This window comes from Haplochromis burtoni, unplaced genomic scaffold (assembly GCF_018398535.1).
Source record: "Haplochromis burtoni strain Fernald_Lab_line unplaced genomic scaffold, NCSU_Asbu1 Contig_76, whole genome shotgun sequence".
NCBI lineage: Eukaryota > Metazoa > Chordata > Actinopteri > Cichliformes > Cichlidae > Haplochromis > Haplochromis burtoni.
Genome location: NW_024582437.1, coordinates 1,011,174 through 1,030,253, shown reverse-complemented (window position 1 = coordinate 1,030,253; position 19,080 = coordinate 1,011,174). Strand labels below are relative to the sequence as shown.

Genomic DNA, 19,080 nt, shown 5'->3' with positions numbered 1-19,080 from the left:
AGAAATTCAATACAACAGTAAACCTTTAAAAGAACCTGCACCTTTGCTCTTGCCATTCTCTTCCTCAAAACAAAATGGCCCTGCATTTGCACATATTGAATTTATAGAATCACTCTTTGTGCATGTTTACTGAAAAAGCTATTCAACATACAGCGATAGGTAAGCCCACTCTTGGCCGCTACCAAGCAAGCTTTCCCTCCCCAAGGCCAAGGCCATTAAAACGACCGTCCTGGTCACAGTCGGTGGAATGTGAGCCTTGGACTTTTATTTGTGGCCTTAAAAATTTGCATTTTATACTAAATCAAATTCCACTAAACAGTGTCTAAAAAAAAAGGTCAGCTTTTCTTTTACATAGATTTGAGAAGAAATACCACAACAACTCTGTCACAATGCACAGTGCATAGTTTTTTTTTCCCGTTGTATTTTCTTGCCTGCACCAATGCTGCTGCCTTAAATTATATTGCTTTAACAGAAAATATTTAGCGCTGATGAGAAATGAAGCAAGCGTATTTAAGCTTGTCCTCTAGATTTGGGATCAAGAAGGCAGGGGCGAGGTTCAGCTTGTCGGGACAACATGCTGCTGAGACGCTCCACCCAGTGGTGCTAAATGCATCTGGCTCTCTGTGCTGGCAACATCTGGAGGCCTATTTTCAATTTCAATATGCAGCCATAAGGGAGCTCCCATATGTCATCACATACAATGCATGGAAAACAAGCGGGGATGAGGAAAGGCCATGGCCTGATCGAAGGGAAAAAAAAAATCGGTGTATTTTTGGAGTTTTGGTGTGAGACTGAGAAGGTGTGAAAAGAGACATTTACGCAAGTATGGACAATTGAGCAGAAGAGATAGTTGAGTGGGAGTAAGAGTGTGTAAATGAGCATGTCTACTTGTTGTGGTATTCGAGAGACACAAAAATCAACAAAGTGCAACTTGAGTGCGAGAGCCGAGACCTGCACTTGAGCTAAGAGAGAAGCAGAGGAATGAGGGAATGAAATGGATGGAATGGGGATGCCGATGGACACACACTGCATCTGGGACCGTCACCCAAGGTAAACAATGTTCAGGGAGCCATCTGGCTGAGACTGGAGGCGGAGGAGGGTGTGGGGGAGCGATGGGCAGAAGAGGGCAGTGTGGGGGAGTAGAGGGTGGAGGGAAGGGTTGCGACGAGCACAAGCATATGGAAAAGCAGATTTTTCCTCTCCCCGCAGCAGTCAGCGCAGGCAAATGTCAGCATGAGCTGCATCCACGCTTGACTGTGCTGCACTCGGCACCACCACCTGGCTCTCCTTGCTCAGCCACCGAGTATGGGCAGCAGTGACACTGTGGAGCCTTTCCCCAGGGCAGAGGAAAGCATCGTGGTGCTCGAGCTCGCCCACATGCATGCATATACACCAACACCTCCTGTACTCCCTGCTCTTTTTCACACAACGGAAATACAAAGAAACATGCTTACTTTGGCAGGGAATATTACTAAAAGTACTTGCAAAAGAGAAAGAGAAAAAAACAACGAACTGCCTTACATGTTCGACATTATCAAGCTGAAGCAAGGCTAACATCAGACTAAAATTCAAGCTCACAAAACAAAACATAACCAGTTTTGTTAAAAATTAATATTTTCAACTTTATTTTTAGCAATAGCGCACCACAAAGACTTTTTTTTTTATATCTAAGAGAAACTTAATGTAAATTTATACTGATATCATCAAGACAAAACACAGGAGTCTGCAAAAGTCTATTTTCAAAAGGCCTTTACTCTGCCTTCTTAATGCAGTTCACAGGGCTGGGAGACTGTCAAATGCAAAGGCCAGTGGGCGTCATCCACGTTCACTTACAGTGCAGCAGTGCAGAGGGCCAAGGCCGGCTCACTTCATGCAGAGCAGCCAGTCAAGAGGAAGGCCAGGCAACACCAAATGTCTTATTAATTTGCTAATTTGTTGTGACTGCAGGGCATGAAAAGCCCGTTTCCTTGCCATCTGAGGCCAAGAGAACCCAGTGCCATGTTACTTACAGACACACACACATTTAAGCACACAGATTTTACTACCCACTATCTGGCCTACTTTCATGTGCGGTGGTGGGAATAAAGACAGAAGCACTCTTGATTACCTCCATGAAAGCACCACCAGGGGACAAGCCTCTTACTGGCTACTGACTCGGCAAAGCTAAACTGACAGTAAACTAAGAATTATGGCTTACAAAATTAACAACCAGGGTGAGGAAATCAGGTGAATAAAAGTGCTGTAATCCAACTACAGAATATCTCTGACTTAAGCCACGGTCTCAAAACTGGAGGCTAGAAGTGCAATCCTGAGTACAACAGAGACAAACAGCCCTGGTGCAAACAATATGTAAATATTCCTCATATAAACATGTGATAAATTTCCCACCATGACAGCAACCTATTTAGAAAAGGATTTAATGTGAGTGTGACCAACACCACACAGCAATAAACTTTTTGCAAACAAAACTGTTTTGGCCTTTGAGAATTGGAGAAAAAAAATTATAAAAGGGAAATGAGAGATAAATCCATGTTATTTCTGATCCAGCAAAATTCAGAGTCAGCCACTTAATGCAGCTTTGATGTGCTGACTCTTACCTAGGGGTCCGTGTCTGTGTCAGCAGATATGAGAACATGAAACTTCTTACGATAGGAAAAGAAACAAAGGCAGAGCACATATATAAGTTGTGCAGCTACATTTGTCTGACACGACTGTGCACTGTATTCAGGTCAGTAGTAGTGATGCTGCAGTCTGTACAGTTCTTTACTGCATGCCTCCTATTGGGAATGCAGAAAATGTTGGGCGTACACACAGGGCAACGTGGCTGGATATCAACTAAAACTGTGTGAACTGGTCTGGCGCTTTTAGAGGAGAGTGACCGAAGCAACAACCTATGAGAGGGAAGGATATCGCAATCTGACATCAGGTCAAAGTCCTCCATTTAGAATGTTTCTGGAAACATGCAACAAGGTTACCTTCACATCCAAAACTTAGGAATGTCGACTATAGCAAGCTGTCAACCACACAGCAATGACACAACCAATGAAGCACATTATATGTGGATAAGGCTTTACTGGTGCAAGTTCATGTGCACAGGGTGGGCTTTAATTAATGTTAAAATTAATGTTTAATACAAGGATGTTTATGATGATTTGGCTATGTTAAAAAAAAGATTGTAAAGCAACCCTGAATCATTTTCAAAGATATTTAAAGAAAATTGCTTGAATACATTAATACACACATGCAGTCCAGTGATACTGTATATTAACACTCAGATTTTCTTACAATTATAATGCAAAGAATGACTCGATTCACAACCAACATTTTAATTTGCTCCACAAAGACTCCCCAGCTGTCTTACATGCTGCATTCTAGCCCCCCTGAGGTCAAGTCGCTTTTTTACCCGGGACTCTGGCACTTGAGCTGAAGGCCTTGATGGTGAGAGACCACAGTTAATCGACTTTCTTTCTTCCTGAAGCTGTTGTTGTACAAAATTATTATAGATTTGGAAAAAAATCCTTGCTGGGGCTCTTTTGTGCTTAGGGACTATAGGAAAGAGAAAGAAAAAAACAGAGTACAACAGCAGCTTCTTGAGAAACCCTGGCCTCCACTGAAATGCAATTTCACAAGCTCCTCAACAAGCAACGACCATCTATTTTGCTGCAACAATGGCTGTCCGCTTCTATACCCATTTGGCCGACCGGTGTGGAACAATCAAGTGGCAAGAAAGGTGACAAAAAGGTGACACATAATTTAAAGAAGCAGAGCTGCATGAAAGCTGTTGGTAGCTACAGTCCAGCTCGGCAGATCAATCCCCACCAACAACGGACTGTGGCCTGGCGCTGTGCACAAAAAAAGGCTATTCCACAGACATAGGTATATAAAACAAAACACGCAACACTGCTCACCTATAGTCTTTAAAAATGAACAACACAAAATCAAAAGTGTATACCTATGTAAATTTGTCAACCCACCACATGTCTAACTTATGAATTCTCTGTACATTTCTTTTAGAGTCTGTGTGTAACACACACTATGTAGACACTTTTAAAACACTTCAAAGAATCTGAATTTTTCAGGTATGTAATGTACTTAGAGGAGAAAAGATATTCAGATTTATTGTGCCAGGAAGAGCTTGTACTCTGTGCTGCAAAGAACACTTTGTGCCAGTGAGAATTCAGTTAAGTATATTACTGAAACTTAAAGCCCTTTGTAGAGGCCAAGTGTATAGTATGAGCTGGAAGAAAATAGGGTATCTGCTTGACTTGAAAGTTATTTTTAACATTCGGCGTTATGTGTATCTGTGAATGTGTGTGCATGTCCACTGAGAGTTAACGCGCTCCAGCTGTTAGGATCCAGTTGCTCAGACTTGTTGAGGACCCTGGCTCCCACTAGTGCAGCACACAGGCCCAGAGGTGGTGAGACATACAGCAACTTAACAGAGGAAGCTAGGGACAGAAACGGATAGCGATGGAAAGACAAAGAACGACAGATCACAGGGCTGAACCCTGCGCAGCTGCGCTTGTTCTTCAGGGAACCCAGCCGGGGAAGCAGCGCTCAAGCGCTTAATTCCACAAATATGTGCAGTCATGCAATATGCAAGGTGGGGGCAAGGGAGGGAGTGAGGGGAGAGATAGCTGCAGAATCAATCTTGCAACTTCCACAGCCATGGCTTAGATTGGGGACCAGCTTGCCTGGGCCTCAGTGGCTGGCCTCTGGCCACTGGCAACTGGGCAGCATGCAGCGGGCGATGCAGAGACGGCCTGAGAGACTGAAAGTGATGATGCCCACCACCCTGATCAACTACAGTGTGCTAGGAGGTCTTTCAGCACGCCAGCACAAAGCAAGAGATGCACACTGAGCTGAAGGTGTAGGTACATGTAAGTATTGAGAATGGGAGTTGATGTCTATATGGATGACTGACTCAGTGTGGGGTGGGGGGCTCAGGTGGTCTAAGTGAGGGAAAAGGACAAGTCTGAAGGTAGTAAGTAATGCTGAAAATGCTGCAACTAAAATCCAACTCTATTCTACGTCTAGTTCTTAGTATTTCTAGTAAGTTTTATTGCTTTTAATGACAAGTTTGCTGCTCTAATTCAATTTTAGACCGACAGAAGGGTAGAAAGAATATTCTTCAAGCACTTAGCAGCATAGAAAAGCAAAACAAAACAAAACAAAAAATCAGACAACCATTTCACCCATTTGAATAGTGTGGGGTGTCTCTGCATGAAGAACAGTAGGTCAAACTTCACATGACCATTGCCACCAGGGGGAGCAGGTGTACTGCAGTCGACTGCTGGAATGTCAGCCCTTCACTTAGAAGAATAACTTTTCTGATAGGAGCCCGTCTTATTTGTGGATCTGGCCACAACGCAGCCGCTAACTGGCTCATATACTGTTATTGTGCTTTTGCCTTCTACTCACAGACACAAAACATAGACTGACCAGAATATTAAGCAAATTATGTAACATGAGATGTATTCAACTAAAGAAAGGATCACCAGTTTAAAGGAATGATAAATCTTGAGCTACACTGTCATTTGGCCCTGCTGAAACTGCAGTAAGCATGTACGTTTTGTATAACTGAGGCTTAATTTGACAACAGTGGATGGCCAGAAAACACCTTACCTGATGTTGCCTTGACAGAGTGCTTTTGTAAAAAGTCCAGGCTCTGAGCCAAAGCCTTCTTGTTGCAATGAGTCGAGAGCTCTTCACTGCATTCGAAACACCTGCCACAAAGAGAGAGGTTAATAAGACCGGGTTCATTTTACTTTAGAAACTAATAAGACAGTATTTAACATCCGAATTGCTTGGCTAGAGTGGAAAGCAGTTTAGAAATCATGATTAGGGATGGGAATTGATAAAAAATTAATCAGTGTTGGGGTCATTACTCAAAAATATATTACATATATTACACAGAACACCTTTCTTAAAGTGTTCTTCTACTTAATTACACCCAGGCGAAAGGCATTTGTTAAACTACTCATTACGTTACTTTCATGTTACTCTGTAAAATGAAACGCAACGTCTCATAATTACCATTTAACTACATAAACCTACAGGCTACAGCCCCACACACCAGCACAAATCCCTATCATAATAAGAACACACGTGATCTTTCTCTTAGTATTGATGTATGAACACAAATCAAAGATGAAAACCAGAAAAGAGACTTTAAACTGATCGTCACAGTGATTTTACTGTAGAAACATGAACAGGTAGACACGGAGGCTGCAGCCAGACCGCTCAGGCTCTGTTACCTGTTGAATTTAAGCAGCGGCTTCACCGTGAATAACTGCTTACTTTATCACGGTGCTGTTCTGGTGCCAGCATTTACTCAGCTTTAACATCCCATCTAGCTTAGTACAGTGTCGGTGAAAGTGCTTGTAAAGAGCCAAAGTTGTGTTAACAATATAATGCAGTTGTTTCTGTCTTGGAGCAGTCTCCACTTCATTATCATGCTCTCATCCTTTTATGCAATAAAAATAAAAGTAATGTCCATATCCATGCTGTAAACTGTGACACTTTTTCCTCCCCTGACACACAAACTGAAATCAGCTGATTGCAGTAAGAGCTCAAGATCTGATAAGCAGGATCGATAAGCAGGCAGACTAATGATTCCAATGGATTGGACTACTGGGAGCTGGTTCTCAATTCCCATTCCTAATTATAATGGTGGAAAACAAATTTTATTTTATTATTTATGAGCCTAAAATGATGTAAAATAATTTACAAATAAACAAACTGGTCTTAGAATTGTGGTAGCCAGGATCAAAAAGACTGCAGGTGCCTGTTGTTTTCTATTTGAGCTCACATGCTGGCAGCATTCTGACACATGCCATCGCAAGGTGACAAACAGGGCACCATTGTGTGCAGCCTTGGCTTCTTTTCACGACAGTTCACAATTAACTTCCTGGGTTTCTCACCAGGCCTTCCATGTGCTCAAACTGATGGTGATGCAGTGTGACTCTGGGTGGAAAGCCTGTTGATGCTTCACAACATGCTGGATCCCTGACTGGTTACAGGCCTGTAAAAACAGAAATCTTTGTTGGCAACCATAAAATACACTCTGGGCTCACAACATTTAAGGTGCAACAAATCTTCAAGAGCACAGTAGGGTGAAAATCTTTATTCAGGGTCATGTTTAGACTTCCTCTTTTCTTGAAAGTTCCAACAGGCCTAACCACTTCATTATGGACATTTTCTTCACTAGCCACGTACCCTAAAAAAAAAACAAGAATGCCTAACCCCAAGCCCAAACCTAACCATGACCTAATTGTAACCCTGAAACTAAAACCACATTTTAAGTCTCAAAAATGCCTTCAACCTCAAGGGGACGGGCAATAACTGAGCATCAGAATGATGATATAAGTGACTTTGGGCATAGCTTGGCTGTTGGTGGTAGAAGGGCTGAGTATTTTAGAAACTGCTGATCTATGATTTTCCCCACAAAGCCAAGGCAACAGTAACTCAAATAACCACTTGTTACAACAGAGGAATGCAGAAGAGCATCTCTGAACATAGAACACATCAAACCTAGAAGCAGCTGCGTTACAGCAGCAGAAGACTGTGTCTGCAGAAAAATGATGCCACAATTTACACGGGCTCACCAAAATTGAACAACAACATAAAAGGAAATAAATAATTTTTAAAAAATTGGTTTGTTGAGCATGACAATGAGTTCATTGTATTCAAATGGCCTCCACAGTTACCAGATCTCGATGCAACAGAGCAGGGCAGAATGTAAAATTAGCATTTTGGACATGCAAGCAGCAACTGTATGATACTATCAAATCAACAACGACTAAAGTTTCCAAGTAATGTTTCCAGCACCTTGTTGAACCTATACTGTGGAGAATTATGGCAGTTCTAGAGGCAAAATGCAGTCCAACCCGGCACTATTAAGGCACATTTACTAAAGTGTCCAGTGAGTGTACACATGAAAGCAAAGAAGCAGTCAAGTTCATACACAAATAAGAATTAAAGACTCTTGAATATGATAATGACGTTCTTACTCTGTTGTTTATTTCAATTTAGTTTAAACTCTGCTGCATCACATTTTGCTTTATTTATCATTTAAAAAAAAAAAAAAAAACTTACCTGAAAACCACACTTTAGACACACCAGAATGTCCTGAGAGGCTGCTGGCTCGCCATCAATCATTGTCCTTTCCTTTAGGCACTCTGAGCATACCGACCACACACTCGAGAGGACTGATTTCTTTACTGAGTTCAGGTCCACTGCTCTACTCACATGCTGGCAAGTCAGTCCTGTTAACAGACAAGGTGTCTTGTAAGCAAGGATCCTTTTAATTGAAGGTGAATTGCACTGATCCCATAAGAATAATGAATGAAACCTCACAGACTTTTCAACATTGACAAAAAATACTCAAGAATAGTCTATAGGACTCTACCAAGTCAAAATTCATAGTCTTAACCGTAACAGTCCGGTGCCATGTACTGTTACGGTGACTTACCGCTGACTTCATCTGATGATTCCTCATCTCGAGGTTTTCTTGGTTTATTAGTCCGCTTAGTCATGTCGGCGGCTTTCAAGGAGAAGGGGTCCTTCAGCCGCATCTGGTGCTCTGAAAGCAAGAAGGGACAACACTGGTTTAGTTTTACACATTTAGGACACCCACACATAATTTTGTTTATCCAGGTACTACACAACTGCTATTATTATTTTCTTCACAACAGAATGAGGTACTTTCAAAATAGCAAAAAAAAAAAAACCCTACAGTTTAGATCAGGCATTGTTAAATGCACACACTCACACACATTTATTGTGTTGTCATTGTACTACAGCACAGTCCTACAGAAATGTGCCAAATCAAAACTTTATGACAGCATGTGTTTACATTCAAATAGCTATGCATACATTGAATCGTCAAGCACTACTTTGCTTCCAACAATAGTGGGGAAAAAATATTAGGATAGAATAACTAATTATGTTTGCACAATTACACTCTTGCTTTCTCATATTTTATATATATTCAGTAAACTACTTTTCATTAAAGCAGTTGTTTTTTCTCTCCTTCATTCAAAAGCCCAAGCCAACTCCTCCTTGCTGGGCTCCGACTCAACGATATCCACTTTCAAGACAACAGCACTAAAAACAACAACAACAACAAAAATTCTTTTTTTTTTTTTTGCCATACCAGAATAGCCTCTGCTGAAGATTATTTAAATAATTAAACGGTAAATGCAATAGGTGGTTTGGCTGTTATAAGTTGGTGTGTTTGACGCTACTCTCAAGCTGGTGTGTTCGGGGCGATTAAATCAGGTGACTGATTTAACCAATCAAAAACTTTCCACTGCTTCTAGGTTTAAGCTGATTTTCCTGGTGGACTCCTTTTGAAATAATTTTTACACCCTTCCCCTAACATGCTACTGACCTAAACGTTTTCTAAACTGCAAGAAATCTGGAAGCGAACGGTCACAATACCTACGGCTACATGATATGCCACTGCTAAATAAAGGCAGTAGGAGAAAATCAGAGTTTTTACGACAGATAACTCTATTAATGGACAACACCATGATTAAGAGGCCTTAACAACCCCGGCAGCCCGGTTTGGGTGAGAATAAGAGGCGCCTAACCCATTTATTACGGATATTTTCAAAATTAGTTTATCTTTTTCATACTAGATTTAGCGAAAATGGAATATGTATTAACTCACCTCTTAAAGTTAGCTCCTATGTTGACTTTGTCAGCTAATATGAAGCCAACACTGAGATGTCAGCTCTTCCTGGGTTGCAAAAAAAGGCCAGCTACATTAGCTTGGTAGGATAAAAACTGAACTGGTGTGTTTTATCCAAAATTACACGCAGACATTATGGCTATTCAAAGAAAAAACGCGCAATACCGTCAACAGTTATCTCAATATCTTTTTGTTTACACCCTTGACTTTTAAAACATGTGTCAAGCTTTCGTTAGCATTTACAGGCAGCACTGGTTATGTGTGACGCACTACGGCAGCTCAGGTTGGCCCAATGCTGCATTCAAGTTGAGTGGGAAAATCTCTTTTTTACTAGAGGTAAATAAAAGCTTGTTTCCCATCTTTATGCGTTTCCCATGGCGGCGAATGCAACATAAATAATGTTTTTTTGTTTTTACTTGATGCACTTGTTTGATGTAATTAGGGGACATGATGCTAATTTGTGTTGATAAATAGTTAGTTATTACTTGTTTGAAACTATCACTAAGGCATTTGTGGGGAAAGAATTTTGGCCCATTAGGATATCCGTACGTTTGCGCAAGCGCAGATAATTGTCGGCATTGTGACTTTTTTTAGTTGTCCCACGCAGATACGCTTAAGTGAGGGTTTGTGTTGAAGAGCAGTGATAATTTAGAGTGCAGTATCTGGCTTTGATAATCACACATGGCCTTGAGAAGTTGTTGGAGACTTGCCGGTGTTGTCCCGCGGCTTTTATGGAATAATACCGTCCAGTTTGAAGCTTGCGTCCCGAGAGGACAAGGCTCTGTGTCCAGCAGTGTCAGCACTCGCCCCGGTTACAAAAGTGAGGTTTAATATGAGTGACTCACTGTCATGTTTTGAAGGAGCTCATATACTGCATTAAGTATATTGTCTGTCTTGTTTTTAAACGCAGAGTTGCTGTTCCGCACATTCAGTTCAACGCCAGCGAGCACAGTCGTGAGTTATGAGCAGCTGAAGGAGCTCCTGGTTGGGCGGAAAGCAGTAGTTATAGATGTGCGAGAGCCCTGGGAGCTCCGAGAATACGGCTTCATCCCCGGCTCCATTAACGTCCCCCGTGAGTACTGCTCTCTCTACCTGCAACATTGTTGTCCGGCTGGGCTGCCAGGGCTGTAGATTTGTATACTAGTGTAGTATACTGCAGTTTGTGTGGGTTGGGGGTAAATAACAAATCGTAAATGTCCAAAATGAAGCAAACTCATACACAGTTTTTATATTGTTCATAAAACAAACATTTGAAGGTGTGCTTTATCCCCGTGGCTTCATAATGGCAAGTTTAATTAGGTTTGAAATGTGCTCAATTTGACATACAATTCTAAATGGAGTAAAACGCAAGCAATATGAGCCACTTCATATTATATGGTATGAAGGAGGGCATTATTCTAAAATATTACTCCAATGCTTTCAACCAACTGCTCTCCAGAGCACCAAACCCATCATACTTCCTTAACCTTTGTGTTTTTGACTTTACAGTGGCGCAAGTGAACACTGCACTCCAGCTGGGTCCAGAAGACTTCAAAGAAAAGTATGGTGGTGAATTACCTCACCAGACAGATAACGTTGTGTTTACGTGTTTGGCGGGAATCAGGAGCAAGACTGCGCTGAACACGGCCATCACACTGGGATACAAAGAGTGAGATATGTGTCCTTGGCTTATGTCTGTCACCGTCACTGGTTTGCATGATTTTGTTTAAAAGTCTTAAATTATGAAAAGTGTGATTTCGTCAAAGCAAATGTTCACTTTTTTCTTTCTTTTGTGTCTTGTTTCAGTGTTCAGTATTACTCTGGAGGATGGCAAGACTGGGTGAAGCATGAGCAGCATAATCAGTGATCATGGAACTGGAAAGATATTTATATATTTATTTGAAGGTATTTTTGCAATTATTCGAGTTTAGAATGTGAAGTGATGGCGCAGCCTTGCAAAGGGCTTAAAAAAATTTCATGGCTCCTCATTTCAATGTTAAAATCTCAAAGAGGTGAAACCAGTTTGCTTAAATCCACATCTGCCATACAATATTTCTTGAAACCCCTCTTTAATTTCTCTCAGGCTTAACCTCCTTCTAAACCCTTTACAGCTTTTTGAAATAAGCTCAAAGAATCTTCTGAAGTGCTAAAGATTAATTATGCAAATAAAGTCTTCCACTCCATAATGTGAACTATTTTATTATTTCCTGTTGACATATTGTAAATATTAAATTGCTCAACAGGCAGTGCAGACTTTGCCAATACTTAATGCATTTATTAATAAATGTACTATTTAATAAAGTTATCAAAGCTAAATAAACTAATATTTAACTTGAGTCTGTGTGTGTTTATTATTATTTTTATTATTTATATATTGGGCAGGATTAGTAGATGACCTAAGAGGACATTCGTTTAAGTAATTCCAGATATAAATAGGCATAGAGAGGCTTGCCGGGGTGACAGCTGCTGGGGAAGTACTACGATTTACTGTATTGAAGGTCCTTGTCTAATATCCTGTATGAATTTGTCACCAACTCTCCACAGGTTCCTTCATCATCCGTGATAATAAATGGGTTTGTTTTCAGCAGGGAAGAATGTTTCCACTACAGTTTGCTGACCACCGCCATGGACCTTGTTCCCTATTCCTTCTTTTACAGCTTGAGCTGAAAGTCCCTGCAGAATCAGCAAATTTTAATCTCACTGTCTTGTTTAATTTGGACAATATTGTTTTAAGTTACTTTAGTTTATCCTAAAATTCAGCTTAATCATTGTGAGTGACAGGAAACTGGCCTCTAGGTGACTTTTCAGATGCGTTAGTAAATTATCTAGAAGTGTTTATTGGTTTTCTTTGGGGACATAATTGATAGCTTTAAAACATACCTGACATTGTTGTATCACCTCAGCACTTTACAGGGATTTTTGTTTCTTTTATATTTGAGCTTGGTGTTGACAGTAATGACTTGTATATAAAAATAAACAGTTTTTGAGAATCAGAAAATTTTGTGATGCAATAATATATTTACTTAAGATTTACATCTATATAAATATAAAATTTTGATTGTTTTAGAGTTTTCCCCTCTCTGATACAGTTTTTAAATAAATAAGAAAATATTTAAGAAATATTTATGAAAAAATAGTTTTATGAACACTTAAACATATTTAATACCATATATTGATGCATATATATTGTATGAGCAGTTCCATTGGTAAATTTGTCAAGAATTTGTGAAAGATTCTATTAATTGACAGCAAAGCTTTGCATGGTATTCAAGACAGAATAATCTTTACACAACGTTGTAAAAAATTAAGTTTTCACAGGACTTAATAGCTCTGTGAAAAACTATGTACATCCATATGGTTACTGGTAATTGCACTTGATCAAATGATCATCAGCATGTGTGAACATCTCCATCAAAAGAGACGTTTTGGCAGTTTGCTGGTCTGGAGCATTCAATACCACAAGCTTTCCAGGAGTGGACATCCTAGCAAATCCCCACCCCAAGGTCAGACTGCGCTCAAAAACTGCAAAAAACCCAAGGGTAACATCTCAGACTCTACAGGCTCAGTTAGCATGTTAAAGTTCATGACAGTTAGAAAAACACAGACCAGTATGGCTTGCTTGCAGTGGTTGCCAGGAGAAAGAACATGGAAGATTATGTTTACAAAGTTACATCTGAAGAAACCACAAGATTTCTGGAACAATGTCCATTGAACAGATAACACCAACATGGAGATGTTTGGCTATAATGCTCCGTGCTACATTTTGTAAAAACTAAACACAATATATCAACACAAACACCTCAAACATGCTGCCAGCATGGTGGTGGATGGGTGATGATCTGGGCTTGTTTTGCAGCTACAGGACCTGGGTACCTTACAGTCACTCAGTTGACAATGAACTCTGTATACCAAAGTACTGTAGAGTCAAATATAAGGCCATCTGTTTGACATTTGACGGACTGATAATGTCATACAGAAAACCACTACCTTGAGATACTCCATCTAGTAAAGGAGTATCTTAAAGCAGTCTTAACTTTATTTATTAACTAAATTTATTATTAAATAATACATTTATTCAATCAGTTTGCTGAACGTTCTCTGCTGCCACAAGGGCGTCTTTCATAGCAAATGCCACCACCCTCTAAATATAATATAATTATCTGGTATTTGTCATTTAACACCAATAATAATAATGATAATAACAAAAGCATTTTTAGTTCAATATTATCATCCATTTTAATAAGTAATAATTAAATATTTAAATGAGTATCAGGCAAAAAAAAGTTATAATACCACACAATGATGTATAAGAGTTTGTGGTCTTAGTAAATGAAGTGAGGTTTTATAAATACTGTAACAGAAAGCATCATCATAGTGAACAACGGTTGGTGGAAGGTGAAACAAGCAGCTTAGTAGAGAGATGACTATTCACATGACTGAAATATTCCGGCTCTTCCCAAAAGTCCCATGCGGCTGCAAGATGTGAGGTCAGTAGGAGAGAATAGATGCTCACTTAATCCATCACGGCAAGTTTTCACATGGAACTGTGAATAAATCATCTCATAAGTTGGATTTTAATGTTCTAAGCGGACTAAACCAACATCGGCTTTATGCATATTTTAAGTTTTTTTGTGGTTTACCATGTTGCTGTAGTACCTTCTTTTTTATAATTGAGCTCATTGTAATATCGTCCAACCCCTGCCCATGTGATTCTGTAGGTGTCAATGTAAACCATGAACAGGGCTGACTGGCATTTATGCCCTTTTATCACTGTGTCATGTCATCCGTAAACTCCAGACTGTAATCTCCCCCCTCCTTTTCTTCCGCTTCCTCATCTTCCCGCTGAAGCAGTTAATTCCATTTTCTTTTTTCTGCATACTCCAGTTTTAATATGTTGAAAACAGAGCAGACTAATAAGTACTAATTTACGTCAAAATCTTGCCAGCGCTCTTTTGTTCCTCTGCAGCCACAGCCTCATCAGGTCACCCTCTAGCTTCTGCTCAGCATTCAATTAAAGTCCCTCGTCCCATCAGAGCACATCACATCAGAGATGCACCTACTGGCTGCAATGACTTACTGGACCCTGCCTCATTGCCTGCCTGCCTGTCTCCCTGCTTGTCCTCTGATGCCGGACATTAAGGTGGTGGATGTGTTGTAACCCAGGCAAAAACCCATTATGATTTGGATAAAATAAGGAGTCTGAGAGACTTGTGCCCACAGCCATGATCCCAGCCCATTTCTGCTTCTCACAAGCTGCTGATACATATCTGAGAGGCAGGTCAAGCCTGCTTTAGTACGGAGGTTCAAGATTCCGCATGCGTCGGCTCATGACCTGGGCTGTTTTGAACAGAGCAGGAGCATGACTGTCAATGGGGAGTATAAAACCTCAGACTGTGCTGACAACCAGAGAGTGCAACAAAGGAAGGTTCAGGAGCAGTAAAGTGCAGCAAACCACTGACTGTTTCCCTTCACAGAACCAAAGCCACATAGAAACCGCTGCCATGAGCTTCAGCCCAGAGAGGATCTCGTCCTACCGCCGTCACTTTGAGGACAGCAGCAGCTCGTCCTACCAGATCAGGGTGTCGAGCCCATCCCCCACCAGGAGAGAGGCCCGTCGTGCCTCCACCGGCTGCTTCTCCTCTAGAGCCGGGGCCAGCAGCATGCGTGTGGACTCAGTGGGACGAAGGACCATGTCTGCAGCACGCAGGTCTCGCATGGTAGGAGCAGGGTAAGCCATTGGATTTTTGTTTTACAGGCGAAGCCGCGAAAATAAATTCTTCTTCTACAGGCTGTCTTTAGGAATAATTTTAATCACTTAAAGGAACATATTTTGGTGCCTGTGGCTGTAGGTTAACTTGTATCAGTCATTTCAGTGTGAGTGCAGGCGCCATGGTGTGCGTTGGGCCGAGCGGAGAGCCTGCCATAGACCTGGATGTGGCTTCAGCTGAAAACCAGGAATTCCTCAGCACCCGGACAAGCGAAAGACAGGAGATGATCGTTCTCAACGACAGACTCGCCGTATACATCGACAAGGTGAAACAACCTTTTTCAACTCGATTTTACTTATTTTGATAGGCGCAGCGAAAAGCAGATATCACACTGAACTCAAACATGTTGCAGAGGAGTAATTCTCATCTTGTGGAGTGTGGTTTAGACTGAGTTTTCGTGTCCTTACAGGTGCGATCGCTCGAGCAGCAGAACAAGCTACTGGAAACTGAGATTGAGGCCTATCAGAACCGGTTTGAGAAGCCTGTGGGTCTGCGCCTGCTCTATGAGGAACAGCTGAAAGAGCTGAAGAAGATTGCTGAACAAATGAGAGTTCAGAGGGTGAGACGAGAAATCTCCCGGATTCTGCCTCTGCTCTTCCTTTGCTTAGACACTCAAGAGGGCATTAAGTTTACACCTCACTGATCTGTAGAAGATCCACCCAAACAACGATACAAGACGTCAACTTGGTGTTTTCAAAGTTCTTTACCTGGTAACAAGCTCATTTCTGGCAGGCAATTTGAGGGGGATCCTGACCGTATTTGGGTGTCAGACTATAGCTGTTGTCAGATGTGTTTTATGCACAGATGAAATGACTTGATAATGCGCTGGAAGGCACACACACAAGAATGAAGCTGAAATATAAAATGCAAAAGGCTCAGCTAGATTTTGCGCACACCCTTGTGTTCACCTTCAAATCTAGCAGACAGGCGTGTTACTTATGCTTTCTTGGTTTTCAGGACATTTCCTTGGCGTCCAAAGAGTCTGCAGCTGCTCAACTAAAGGCAATCAAAGTCAAATATGAGGAGGCGGTGGAGCTGAGGAAGAAAGCCGAGTTAGACATTGAGGCCTTCCGTCCAGTGAGTGACATTAAATTAGCCACTGTCCTGGGTGTGAATGTCGCCTACACATTATTTCTCAGGGGCAGACATACATGATAACACTTCTGTTTATTTTTCAGGATGTGGACAAAGCCACCTCCTCCCGCATTGCCTTGGAGAAGAAGCTGGAGCAGTTAGAGGTTGAAATTGAATTCCTTAAACGAATCCATCAGCAGGTGGGTGACATCTTTACGTAGGAATTAGCTATTCCAAGTTTGCCTTTTATTTTTAATGATTCCTAAAGGCCTCTCTTTTTTTTTTGTTTTAGGAAATTGATGAACTCATGAAACAGATCTACGCCGCTCACGTCTCAGCCCAGAGTGCGTTCACTCTGCCCGACTTGGCTGCTGCTTTGAAACAAATTCAAACCCAGTATGACGATATCGCAGCCAAAAATCTCCAGGTACAAAAATATCACACAAAACCGCTTCCAGATGATGAAAAGTACACAGTTGAGTCTTCTGTAACGTTATCATTCTCCACTGTTAGGAAATGGATTCGTGGTATAAAAACAAATTTGAAGATCTAACCAAGAAGACGTCGAGGCATGTTGATAAAGTTCGAAGCGTTAGAGAAGAAATAGCCAGTGCCAAAAAAGATGTGAGTATTACAAGTGAAAATTAATATGTAAGAACCGTTTATTAATATTGAGTGTCTATAATTGGGCTGAAACTGTCCCTAGATTCAAAGTAAAGAACGAGATTTGGATGCCATGCGGACCAGAAACGAGGCTCTTGAAGCTCAGATCCGTGAGACACAAGAGAAGTACAGAAAAGAACTGGAAGACCTGCAGGTAAATGTCGGCTCATGTTGTCCCAGGGTGCACACCTGATCCCACCAGAGTCAGTCATAAATACACACATGCTCTCACATTCATACATGCAAACACAAAGCCACTACAACAACACATTCATTTTATAACCCCGATTTCCTGATAGGCTCGGATTGAGGCCCTGCAGCTCGAGCTGAAATCCACCAAGGAGAAAATTGCGCTGCACCTGCGTGAGTACCAGGAGCTTCTGAATATCAAGATGGCTCTGGAGATTGAGATCACAACTTACAGGTAAGTGAAAAATAACCACCTGAAAATTATTTTTGGGTTGTGTCTTTGAGTGAATATTAATAAATTTGGTAATTTTTTGTTTTTTTCCTCTGCAGAAAATTGATCGAGGGCGAGGACCTGCGGCTTTCTGGCATGATGCAAACCTTATCTCTCACTAGCTGTAGCATGAGCGCCATTGGTGCCGGGATGAGCATCAGTGGAGGAGGCATGGGAGGTGCAGGTGGAATGGGTGGTGGACTGATAGGACGTGGTGGTGGGGGAGACATTGGGGGCAGAGTAGGAATGGGTGGGGGCATAGATGCAGGAGGCATGGGAACAGGTCCAGGAATTGCAGGTTTAGGTGGAAGAATGGGTGCTGAGGGAGCCAGTGGTAAAAAAGGTCCTGCTGGTACATCAGCTGGGGCAGACTTTACTGGTAGCCATGGATTAGGAGCTGGGGGTGTAGGTGTAGGTACTGAAGCTAATGGTGGGGTTGTGGGCAAAGGCAATGGCAGCAGAGCAATGGGCACTGGAGGAACAAGTGGTTCTGGTGCTGGAGGTGTGGGAAACCTGGGATTCGGTACTGGAGGCAAGAGTGACAGCAGCATAGGTGGGACTGGAATGGGTGGAGGTGGTAAAACTGGAGGTTCAGGTGGGATGGGTGGAACTGGCACTGGGTTTGGTGGAGGAAATGGTGGTGTAGTTGTAGGAAAGAGTGGTGGACTTGCTGGAGGAATAAGTGAAGAGGGTAGTGTAGCCCGTGGAATGGGTGGTGGAGTTGGAGGCAGTGGAGGAAGTGGGGGTGTGGGTAGTGACGATGCTGCTCTGTCAGCTGCTAGTGGCATGGGGAAGACAGGTGGAGGAAAGGGTAGCATTAGTGGCACCGGGACTACATATGGCTCAGATGGACATGATAAGAACATCGAGGCCTATGCAGAGCAGGCTGTGGAGCTGACGGAGAGGAGGACGGTGCTCATTAGGTAAAGGTACCATCAGGTGTTTTTGCAATTCTTTCAAACAGGACAAGCACTCACACCCAGAAAGTACAACCAAACACTACCCTTCATTAAGAAACAATGACTTAACCTGGTCTGTGATAGAGTCGGGTGTGGTTTAACATGCTTGTTTCAGTCACTTTGTCTCTCTGTCTCTCTACAGAACAGTCAAAAATGAGGATGATGTGCTGGAAATGGACCACCAAGAACAGACCTACACCATCACCGGAGCGGCTGATGAGTCGGACAACGAGTGAGCAACACGAATTCCCAAGTGACCTCCTCTCACCCTTAAACCTCCACGCCCCTCTGAGCTTTGCACTGACCAAGCCCCATGTTTGGACACTGACCTTTGCCCTTTTGCCCCAGACAAGAAGACCATGACTGACCCTTTTGCTTCAAATCAGGGGCTTTAACTATGCCTCACTAGACAACTCAACATATTCTCTAAACTTTTGTGCCCCCCCCCCTTTTTTTTCTACATGCCACAAATAAAGCTAT

At 41.9% G+C, this 19,080-nt stretch overlaps 3 protein-coding genes across 7 annotated transcripts in view; 2 read left to right on the top strand and 1 right to left on the bottom strand.

Annotated features, from left to right (window-relative positions):
• usp45 (ubiquitin specific peptidase 45) overlaps positions 1 to 9,809 on the bottom strand; it is a 37,494-nt gene extending 27,685 nt beyond the window's left edge. For both annotated transcript variants that reach the window (XM_005924286.2, XM_005924284.2), the window contains exons 1-5: positions 9,677 to 9,809; positions 8,474 to 8,584; positions 8,098 to 8,267; positions 6,924 to 7,024; positions 5,626 to 5,726 (exon numbers count right to left, since the gene is read on the bottom strand). In XM_005924286.2, coding sequence (XP_005924348.1) covers positions 5,626 to 5,726; positions 6,924 to 7,024; positions 8,098 to 8,267; positions 8,474 to 8,576 — 475 coding nt within the window. In that variant the 5' untranslated portion in view covers positions 8,577 to 8,584; positions 9,677 to 9,809. The remainder of the gene's footprint in view (positions 1 to 5,625; positions 5,727 to 6,923; positions 7,025 to 8,097; positions 8,268 to 8,473; positions 8,585 to 9,676) is intronic.
• Positions 9,810 to 9,918: 109 nt separating this feature from the next.
• On the top strand, positions 9,919 to 12,679 carry tstd3 (thiosulfate sulfurtransferase like domain containing 3). 3 transcript variants are annotated; one of them, XM_005924282.3, is made up of 5 exons: positions 10,062 to 10,517; positions 10,608 to 10,769; positions 11,186 to 11,345; positions 11,483 to 11,581; positions 12,221 to 12,679. In XM_005924282.3, exons 1-4 carry the CDS (start codon positions 10,379 to 10,381, stop codon positions 11,541 to 11,543), a joined length of 522 nt encoding a protein of 173 aa, XP_005924344.1. In that variant the 5' UTR covers positions 10,062 to 10,378; the 3' UTR covers positions 11,544 to 11,581; positions 12,221 to 12,679. The 3 variants fall into 3 exon arrangements, with proteins under 3 accessions (XP_014189715.1, XP_005924344.1, XP_014189714.1); XM_014334229.2 differs by lacking the exons at positions 10,062 to 10,517; positions 12,221 to 12,679 and adding an exon at positions 9,919 to 10,033 and having other exon boundaries at positions 11,483 to 12,204; XM_014334228.2 differs by lacking the exon at positions 12,221 to 12,679 and having other exon boundaries at positions 11,483 to 12,197.
• Positions 12,680 to 15,079: 2,400 nt separating this feature from the next.
• zgc:172323 (uncharacterized protein LOC564165 homolog) lies at positions 15,080 to 19,080 on the top strand. Of its 2 annotated transcripts, none has more exons than XM_005924287.2 (11): positions 15,080 to 15,404; positions 15,550 to 15,709; positions 15,854 to 16,003; positions 16,402 to 16,521; positions 16,623 to 16,718; positions 16,811 to 16,945; positions 17,032 to 17,142; positions 17,225 to 17,335; positions 17,481 to 17,605; positions 17,701 to 18,564; positions 18,743 to 19,080. In XM_005924287.2, exons 1-11 carry the CDS (start codon positions 15,178 to 15,180, stop codon positions 18,834 to 18,836), a joined length of 2,193 nt encoding a protein of 730 aa, XP_005924349.1. In that variant the 5' UTR covers positions 15,080 to 15,177; the 3' UTR covers positions 18,837 to 19,080. The 2 variants fall into 2 exon arrangements, with proteins under 2 accessions (XP_005924349.1, XP_042077791.1); XM_042221857.1 differs by having other exon boundaries at positions 17,701 to 18,570; positions 18,743 to 18,816.

Excerpts from the sequence above, each read along its gene's own strand:
- zgc:172323 (XM_005924287.2), top strand. The coding sequence starts at position 15,178 with ATGAGCTTCAGCCCAGAGAGGATCTCGTCCTACCGCCGTCACTTTGAG. Across the intron at positions 16,719-16,810 it reads TTAAACGAATCCATCAGCAG|GAAATTGATGAACTCATGAA; the intron begins GTGGGTGACATC and ends TTTTTGTTTTAG. Across the intron at positions 17,143-17,224 it reads TAGCCAGTGCCAAAAAAGAT|ATTCAAAGTAAAGAACGAGA; the intron begins GTGAGTATTACA and ends AACTGTCCCTAG.
- tstd3 (XM_005924282.3), top strand. The coding sequence starts at position 10,379 with ATGGCCTTGAGAAGTTGTTGGAGACTTGCCGGTGTTGTCCCGCGGCTT. Across the intron at positions 10,770-11,185 it reads CGGCTCCATTAACGTCCCCC|TGGCGCAAGTGAACACTGCA; the intron begins GTGAGTACTGCT and ends TTGACTTTACAG. Across the intron at positions 11,346-11,482 it reads ATCACACTGGGATACAAAGA|TGTTCAGTATTACTCTGGAG; the intron begins GTGAGATATGTG and ends GTCTTGTTTCAG.